At 33.3% G+C, this 10167-nt stretch overlaps 1 protein-coding gene across 1 annotated transcript; it reads right to left on the bottom strand.

The window, feature by feature from the left end:
* Positions 1–3994: 3994 nt before the first annotated feature.
* LOC103570364 (toll-like receptor Tollo) lies at positions 3995–9521 on the bottom strand. Its single transcript, XM_008548073.2, has one exon. It carries the CDS (start codon positions 8945–8947, stop codon positions 5051–5053), a length of 3897 nt encoding a protein of 1298 aa, XP_008546295.1. The 5' UTR covers positions 8948–9521; the 3' UTR covers positions 3995–5050.
* Between the last annotated feature and the right edge of the window lie 646 nt (positions 9522–10167).

The raw sequence follows: 10167 nt of genomic DNA, 5'->3' as shown, positions 1-10167 counted from the left end.
TTGGACTTGCCGCTGAATGTAATATGTTATTTAAGTCCTTGATGTCCTAAAAGTAGCCTATGGTGGAGTAAATCACCTTTTTAAAATGGTATTTTAAACCTTTAAGGCCTACTATATATTTTAAAACGCTACTCAAGTCCTCAATACCCTAAACGAAGCGCATGGAGGACTTGATCACCTTTTTAAAAAGATGTTTTAACCCTCCAAGTCCTACATACTTTTAATCTGTAACTTCGAATGAGCTCAATTCTTTAGCATGATATTATTGTTATAATGATATCTGCGTTCTAAATACATAAAGATATTTCCAACTGATCGTGAGCGTCCGAGTAGCAGTGCGGCAGTGGTTGTGCTTCATATTCGTTAGGTCTTGGTTTCGAATCCCGGCAGCAGCAGATTATTTTTCAGCCGTTTTTTTAAATTTCTTTGGCAGTTTCCGTTATCCAATACATCATTCGCATTTATTGTTCACATACAATAATTAATTAATCATATACCAATAAGTCAAAGGCTCTAATTATTCAATTCGAATTTCGAATGACAGTACTATTCTATTCGAACGCCTACTTGTATAACTTTAGCTATTATTATTAATATTTTAAATTTTATTATTTTTCAACTCACAACAAAACATTTATTACTAAGAAATTATTTTTTGAATTTTTAAATTTAAAATTTTTTTTGATCATGGTGGCCATTTCTAATTAGTGGCCCCCTTTTCCTTTCTGTTTCTTTACCAATTGTACGCGATCCGATGAGAGTCTCTCGATCTATAAATTTAGGTTCTGGAGGCTTGTTTTACCTTTTTAAAAAGATTATTTGAACCTAAACTTGGTAAAAGTCGACAAAGTTACCACGTTTAGGTACAAATCACCTTTTTAATGCATCATTTTTTCCGTCATTCATTTCATCAAAATTTTGAAAATTTTACTGATTTTTATTGAAATTCTTTGAAATTCACCCAGAAATTAAAAAGAAATATTTAAACAATATTATTAAGTACAATGACCTTTTAGTCCTAATAATATTATACAATTCTGAAGACAGAAATTACTAATATAATAACCATAACAATGACAATAATAATAAGAATAATAATAATAATAATAATAATAATAATAAATAATAAATAATTCTTATCACGTAGTAGACAACAAGTACTGAAGTCGCTTATTGCAGATTTATGCAGTCAGCAATATAACCAGGATGCAATAATTCTCATATACATATCTTTCAATACAGGATACATATTGATATTCATATATATATATATATATATGTATTGTTGACTACTTAGTATCCATAGCTCAGCAAATTTCAACTCCTACCCTTAGTTTTAAATAAAACAATAAAAGAAATGAATATTGAATCCAATTTATTGAGGGGAAGGGGGTAAGATGGCACGGCTAAAAAAATAATAAAATTTTGGGCACGGGAATTTTTGACTTCAATATGAAGAAATTAAACCAAATTTCCAGTTGCCAGAAAAAAAAATTTTTTCCCAGATAAAACGTTCCACCTTCGAAAAAAAGTAACTTTTTTTTTTTTATTTAAAAATGGTGACTAGTAAAATTGTTTATTTATAATCAAAGTGAAAAAAGAGATTTATGATATTGTTAGTAAATAAAGATGCCGGAAAAAAATCCGGGAAGTTTACGGTTTCCGTGGCACAGCTAAATGACCGCGAATTCTTGAACTATATATATACTAGGGTGGTTTTTAAAAATTAAATTTTCTCAGACGCATGAAAAGCTTCTTTTTAGTGAAAAAATACCTGGGGAATTTGGTTTTTTCGTTTTAAGTAAAAAGAGCACGTGCCGAACGATGATCAAAGTTTATTTTTTAATACAATCGCGGTTTTTTTAAATATCTTTTGAATTATGCAGATTAGAGGAAAAAATCATAGGAGAAATTTTGTAGGAAATTAAATTTTTGACAAAATTCCCTACGTATTTTTCCACTAAAAAGAAGCTTTTTATGGGGCGCCTGAGAAAATTTAATTTTTAATGACCTCCCTAATATATATGTATAATTCTATACTTCTTCAAAAATGAACTGATTCCGACGTTTTCTCGTTTTTTGTCAGGAAAAAATACAAAAAAAAAAAAAAAAAAATTGAAGATATTAAAATCTATGAAATTTTTGACTTTTTCTAAAATATCACATTTGCCTCAAAATCCATTTTTCTCGAGAACTAAGCGAGATATCGAAAAATTTTATTCTTTAAAAAATTCTTATTTTGTTGAGTTCTACAGAAATTTGCAGTCATTTGGTGGCGTCACAGAAAAATCTTGAAAGAATTTCGAAAAAAAATTTTGGGAAATTCAAAATCATACAAAAAAAATAATAAGAGTCGTAAATGACAATTAAAATCGATTAAAAAAAAAAAAAAAAAAAAAAAAAAAAAAAAAAAAAAAAAATTCTACCAAATTTTTGCGTGGTCCGTTTTGCCCACCCAGTCCTGTTTTTTAATTCGTAAATAATCGTAAGTAATATAGCAATGAATTTTTATGTCAAAATTACTTAAACTTAAAAATCTCAAAATTTAAAAAAAAAAAATTAAATGAGTGGGTAAAATGGGTCTCGAAAATTAAATCCTATTGATTATTTTTTCTCATTTTTTTTTTTACTAAAAATAAAACGAGAGTAGAATTTATCTGTGAAAAAAAGCAATAAATAAATAAAAAAAAAAAAAAAATCATCTTTTCTTTATTCGTTTCGCGTTCAGTCCGGGAATTTATTGCAACAATGTATGATTATTGTACTTATACTTATTATAATTATATGAAGAAGATGATTGCAATTAATTATATTTTATTATTCTATTGACTGATTCATTGTTTGCTATCTATAGCAATGATTTTAAAAATAATTTCTATAGGCTATAAAAAGTGATTTTTAAAAATAGGTTTATTGTTATCGCAAGTCATTAAGATGAGTAAGTTGTTAAAAGTCGGAGTAATTGTAATTACAACTTTATTTTTGTAGTAAAAAGTTTTTTTTTTTTTTTTTTTTTTTTTTTTTTTTTTTTTTTAACGTTTTGTCAATATTGATGGACATTAAGTTTTATCAGTAAATATTTAGTGATAAGAAATGCCATTATGAAACAAGTTAAAAATATATATATATATATATATAAATAAATGTATGAAACGATGGGGGGGGGAGTAATTATAGAAATCTAAATTTTCGTGAACGCATATTATATATTTTTTTTAAAATATTCAAAGTGAATAAAAAAATTTTTAGCTATCGTTAAAAAAAAAAAAACCCGAAAATTAAAAAAAAAATTTTTAAGGATCTCGTTATCGTTCTCTCAAACTTGAAATTAAAATGCTTATTAAACTATCTAAGATACGATAAAAATTAATAAGACCAATTTTATAGGAAATTAAATTCTTTACAAGAAAGGCATTAATCAATTTTATTGTAAATTTATTACTTTGGCTGTAATAAATCTTCAAAGTTAAATAAATTAAATATTAAATTTTAATCGATGCAATCGATCGTTCCTTTTTCTATTCTATCTTAAATTATCACTAAACTATCAAAGATACGATAAAAACCCACTCAATCATTTTTACCGCAAATTTAATCCTTTACAATTAATGTCCTTATAAATTTTCACCTAAACCCAATAATTAGCTCAGAAAAATAAAAGTCCAGCACTTACCTCATTTTCACTCTTATGTATTTTCATACTTAAATAATTTAATTTTAATTACTAATTATTTTAATAAGGTATTAAAATTAGACAAATAAAACATATATTTAATTTTTCAATGTACGTTAATTATTATTTTTTTTTTATTTATTTATTTATTTTTTTTTTTTTATAAAAAAAAACTTTATAATTTTTAAATTTGGTAATTCGGTTTTTATAATTTAGCTGATTTAATTTAACATTTATTTATTTATATATATATATAATTATTATATAATAATAATAATAAAAATAAAAAAAATTAATAATAATAATAATAAAAAGTGACAAGATAAAATGCGTTGGCGTATTTACAATAAAATTACAATTTTACAATCTTATTAAATAAATTATCAATTTTTTTTTCATTTAGAACATTTTTGAATTTCTTAGTGCATAAGAAATATTTTTTTTTATAACACTATCTAGCGCAGTATTTACAAAAATTTATAGATATACAATTTATTTACATAAAATTATATTTTCTAAATATTTTTATTTTATCCATGATTATTAAGACGTTTCAAAATTTTTTGTAAAAAAAAAAATTTTAAAAGTCTTATTACAAATTAAAAAATAAATTTTTACATGGATTTATTTTATTTAAATAAGCGTTGACTCGATTTATTTCAAATAAAACGAGTGCACAGTCGGCAGGTTAATTACTGGAAGTATGTTCAACTTTGATTGCTTTTATCTAAGTGAATTAAAGTGATAAATGTATTGAAAAGGTGGTTGCGAAATCGGAAATTTACTTCTCTACAATTTTGTATCTGGTAAAAATTATCGTCATGTCAATGGTTTATAACTTATGGTAAAAATAATAAATGTATTCAAAAGTAATTAAATTTAGTGTATAACCTTGAATTTTCAAAGCCCTGTAACTTTTTTAAATATCATTTTATCGATATTGTCAACGAATACTTTTTTGTAGAGAATTTAATTATCTATAAGATTGTATTTAGGCATGATTTGCCTATTTGCAATATTTTCAGAGATATTCGCTTTCTAAGTTGAAGTCTTCATTTATTTCCAGCAATTGCACAGTCATGGGCAGAAATATTAAAAAAAAAAATTGTTTATATATTCTGCCCAAAATTTATCACTATCTCATAAAAAAAGCTGTTTTCCAGTCTTTATAACGCGTACTAATTTAAAGTCTGCTTGGTGATGTTTTTCGTCTCCCGGAATAATAAACAAAGTATGTACAAATAGCGTGGGAGACTAAAGAACAAGAGGCCGTAAAAACATAATAAATCTAACAGACAGCGAAAAAAAAAAGAAACGAGATTTCTGTTCTAAATAAGTCGTACAAAAATCTTAGCTTCCCCTAAAAAGAAATCTTACCTAAACAAAATAAGTACGCGGGTTTATAGTTCCCTGATTGGTGGGAGGTTCTGGGATAGTGCTGTAGAGATGACTACCCCTTGACGAAAGGCTAGCTGGTCTTCCATTAACGCCATGTAGAGCACTGTAACCATGATGCTGATGTTCGGCTCCACTGTCCTCGTCTTCAGTCCTGCTGGAAGCCGAGCTGACGTAGGTTGATTGTGTGGGTGTAGGCGTAGGTGCGTGATGAACTGGAGCCACCAATATGCCATTTGGTTTCGTCCAGAGATCAGCAGGAGCCGAGGGAGCGGCTGTGTAACGTGCAGGTACCCTCATACCCGGAGCTCTAGCTGATCCTGGACATCTGTCGACTTTTTTCCCACTGCTTTTGTCTTCGGGATCCGGCATAGCGAATCGCAATTTTTCCCAGAATCGCTTGTCACCCCAAACAATTACTTCGCAGGTTTGCAGAAGCAACTGTAGTTCCGGGTCATTTCTGGGTGCTTCTGCTGCTAGAAGTAATACGACACGTCTTCTACGAGAGCTGGGTCTGATAGTTTCTAATGCACAACGTAGTGCACTTCTAAATTCTATGTGCTGCCATTCGTTGGCCAGAAAAACTGGTGAGAATACGAGAACGATTCGTCTGGCAGCTCCAGCGGCTGGTGGAAGAGCTTCCTGGGGCCTGGCTGGAGGCAGGTCACGATAGTGAAGGCACAAAGAGAGACCGGATTGCTCTAACTCAGCTGATAGACAACCAGAAACAAAGTCTTGGTCACGCTCATTGTAGATGATGTACCCGTCATACAAACGGTCACGCTCTTCGTCAGGTAAAGTCACTGGTTTACCAAGTCTCCAGCCGTATCTTGAATGCAGCCAAAGTCTGACATCCTGACGGAAAGCAAAAGCCAGTGCCGTGACTAGACAGACTACTATGATGACAACCAAAGCTCCAGCAAGTAATGGAACAAAATTATTTGAACTTTTGCTGATTTCACGAGATACAGCTTCAGTTGACGGATCTCCACAACGTCTTAAAGCTTCAGCCAGAGTCTCAGTACCATCTTTACAGTACATTTTTTCAGCATCTCCATCAGGATGATGTGCCAACCAAACTTTTAGTTTAGCAGTATTAATACACTCACAATTCCACGCGTTTCCTTCGAGAGCAACACGTGCGCCTGCTCCCGCATCAGCAAGCACTTCCCACGGGCGAAAATCTACAATACGATTGCTATCTAATCTAAGAACTTGTAGACTCTTCATTTTATTGAAGGTCGTGTTTCCTACCATTGCAATTGCATTATGATCTAGATACAGTTCAGACAATTGTTCTAATTGATCAAACTCAAAGCCACGTAATTCACGCAAACCGTTGTCTTCTAAATGTAACACTCTCAATGAAGGCGCACCGTTGAATGTCCGATTGTGCAAAGTATTTATTTTACTGTTATTCAAAAACAACACTTCCAACCGGCGCTTACCAATAAAAACATGACTACCAAGGTCACCAAGATTATTACCGTCTAAATATATTTCCGTTGCGTCCATCGGTATTCTCTCAGGCACCATTTTGTAACCACCATTTGAACAATCAACAACATTACTTGACCAACTGTGGTCGTGATAGCACGAACAATTGTCTGGGCACGTCATTTCACAGTCACAAGCATCGAAATCACAGCAATGGCACAATGCAAAACAGTGGGCGTCATAATGACAGAGAAAGTCTTTTGGTTTTAATGATAATAAAGGTCTTTTGGGACTTGCCCGCTTGTGTACCATTTCACACATCACCGCATCAAGGTCCATCACACGTGGGTGCTGCCGCGATCGCGAGAGGTCATTTATCTTGGGTAACCACTCCATTGAACAATCACATAAAATAGGATTGTCACCAATATAAAACTCGGGAATATTGCGATCCATTGGAACTTCCTGTATTCCTAATGCCGTTAAATCTAGATGTCGGATTTCATTACCGTAAAGCACAACTTTCTCAAGACTCGTTTTACGCAGGAACGTGCTAGGGGCCACACTCCGAATATTGTTATTATTGAGGAATAAAGTTTCTATCCCGTCTGGAATACTCGATTCCATAATTTCGGTTATGAGATTCCAACTGGCATCCAGCATCTTGATTTTCAAATTTCCGTGAACTGTATAGTAATTTCCCAGCTCACTTATCTGATTGTTGTGCATGTCCAGCCACTCTAAATTTGCTGGCAAATAACTGTAATCGAACCACAGCAACTTATTGTCCGAAATATTCAACCAAACGAGCGTCGTTGCAGTCGTAAAGACCCCGCGGATCTCGGTCAACTGATTACCGTCCAAGCGAACAGCACGCAGAACTGAATTGCTAGCAAATGCGTTTTGTTCAACGTGTCTTATCACATTGCTCGCTAAATTAAGCACTTGAAGAGCTGGCAGTGTTGAAAACGTATCACGAGATATATTTTCTAATTTATTATCCACTAGACGAAGACCATAAAGTTCATTTAACCCATAAAAAGATTCATTGTCCACTTTAGATATTTTATTATTACCCAGGTCAAGGGTCTTGAGAGTTTTTAACTCGCGAATCGACTCTGGGATTTCAGTAAACGCGTTTCCGCTCAATGAAATATCTTGAAGGTTGGTCAGGTTACTGAACGTACGTCTGTGTAAAATTCTCAGCTTATTACCATCCAAGAATAGTTGCATCACAGAATTCAATCCTAGAGTATGAGTTGCCTCGAACCTGGTGATCCGGTTGTGAGAGAGCGTCAATGATTGCAAGTTTTGTAATGCACTGAAACATCCATCCACTAAAATATCGATATTATTGTGCTCTAATTTGAGAATCTGTAGACTAACGAGTCCTTTGAAGACACTACTGTCTATTTTAGTCAACGCATTGAAAGATAGATCAAGAAATAGCAATTCGCGGAGACGCGTAAATGTATCGCGGTTGACCCAATGACTGGTGAGCTCATTGCTGCTGAGATCCAGGTTCTTCAGCTTGGTAAGATTGTCCAGTAAACCTGGAGCTATCACTGAAAGCGAGTTGTTGCTGAGAACCAGCTCTAGGAGGTCTGCAGTATCAGAGAAAAGCTCCGGAGGTAAAGCGACTAGTCGGTTGCTGGATATGTTGAGTTTCATCAGTTCCCCAAGACCTGCTAGTGCATGATCACCAACATGACGGATCTTATTGTCTTGCATCATCAGTGCTTTTAGTTTCTTAAGCGCGACGAATGAATTATCCGGCAGGACACTCATGTCATTGTCACTTAAGTCGAGAGATTCAAGGTTCGGCGTGCAAGCAGAGGTCCAGTCAGTGAAACCGAGCGACACAGTATCCTGTAACTTGTTACGCGTCAAATTAAGTTTCTTCAAATTAGTAACTGGACACAGGATCTCAGCAGGAAGGGTCCAGATATTATTGTCTGGCAAATAGAGCTCTTGTAACGCGTCAAGGCCTCTCAGTGAGTCCCGATGAAGTTCGAGGGTCATTCCGGACCAGTCATTATTAAAACTTTGCAAGGTTAATAACTGGAGGGTTTTTAGTGCAGAAAATGCACCCGCGGGCACATAACGAACTTTGCACTTTTCAACATCCAGAGTCCGAAGATTCTTGCAGGCCCCCAGAAAATTTGTGCTCTCAAACTGGCTCTCAAATAAAAGAACGTCATTACACTGAAGTTTTAAATTCTCAATTGACTCCAACTGAATTGATGAAAGATTTCCGATTATTTCTTCAGCACTACCGATTGTCCGTAATTTACAGCCGAGGGTCTGGATGTTGGTGTTTGAATTCGACCAGTCACAGCCACGAGGAGCCTCGAGACTCGTTATGCTGCGGGCTGTCGTCGTCTCATAGGTTATTGTGCCCAATAAAATAATACCAAATAACATATCTAATGTCCACGACATTTTCGCTGATATTTATGGACACTTATTAATAAATATAAATATAATTATTTGTCACGCACACATCACTGGTACTTGAAACTTATTATCTAATCCGTTATTGTAGCATCGCGTGAATTTAAGTGACCACCGTTATAACGTTTCACGTTGAGCGTCGGTGGGTAACTGACGATCTGCGGTGCGTGAGTCCACCAAGACGCTCCTGCCCCCACTCCCGATTGTTCCCACTCCGGTCTCAACCAGAGATTCTCGGAATCCCTTCCCGAGTCTCCTGTCTTTGTTTAGGGTTACGTTGTAACTGTGGAACTCGTCTAGCTCTAAGTGGGGGGTTAAGGGTTTGCGGAGTAAAGAGTAAATAGGAAGGGGATGATGAGGGGCAAGAAGAGCCAAGAGGGAAGAAGGGAGAGAGAATGGTATAGCCGGACTACGCTACTTACTGGGTAAACATTGGAGGCACGCCGACACTTGTGTGTGAACATCAATAGAAGTGGACATCCTAACTATTTCATGGGGGGAAATGGGCATAGGGGGGAGTTATTTAGAGTTGATTTTATTTATTAGCGATTGTTTTATTATTTATTAGCGTCGTTTATTTTGTTAGTGATAGCTGGGTTAAATGGTCACTTTTGCTGTAAAATGAAACCATAAATTTTATTATTTTTTTTTTTTTTTTTCAGGTGTTACAGTAAATTTTAGTGTCGATATATTTAAAAAATATTAACAGCAAATATTTATTGTGGCATCTTCATACTCTTTAGAAGTCGATAAAATTTACTGACCTAATTATTAAAATATCGAGCAACCTTTTGTTTAAATTACGTCCATAAATTTATGGTTAAATATGCTGTCGGTAAACGAAATATAAGCGACTGAAAAATTAAATATTAATATTGGTCTAGATGAAAATCAATAGAGCCGACGTTCTATGCAATTATTTTATTTATTCATTATTTCGAGTTCGTACTAATAAAAGTCCATAATTTTAATTAGCGAAATATATGGTACTTTTTTTTTTGATTCCGTATCAAAAATGAAAAATTAGTTGGTCATTTAAAAATTGAAATCATTTATTCGATGAAATATAAAGAACCGATTCTTCGATGACTTATGTCTAGACACTTCATAAATTTATTCTTCTGAATGTTAACTTCTGCTTAATAAAAAATAAAAATAAGAGGATATTTGCTAAATATACTTTGTCTAGAGACGACATAAAAAAGTAA

This window comes from Microplitis demolitor, chromosome 9, assembly GCF_026212275.2.
Source record: "Microplitis demolitor isolate Queensland-Clemson2020A chromosome 9, iyMicDemo2.1a, whole genome shotgun sequence".
NCBI lineage: Eukaryota > Metazoa > Arthropoda > Insecta > Hymenoptera > Braconidae > Microplitis > Microplitis demolitor.
Note: the sequence above shows the minus strand (reverse complement) of the source record. Positions and strands in the feature narration are given on the sequence as shown.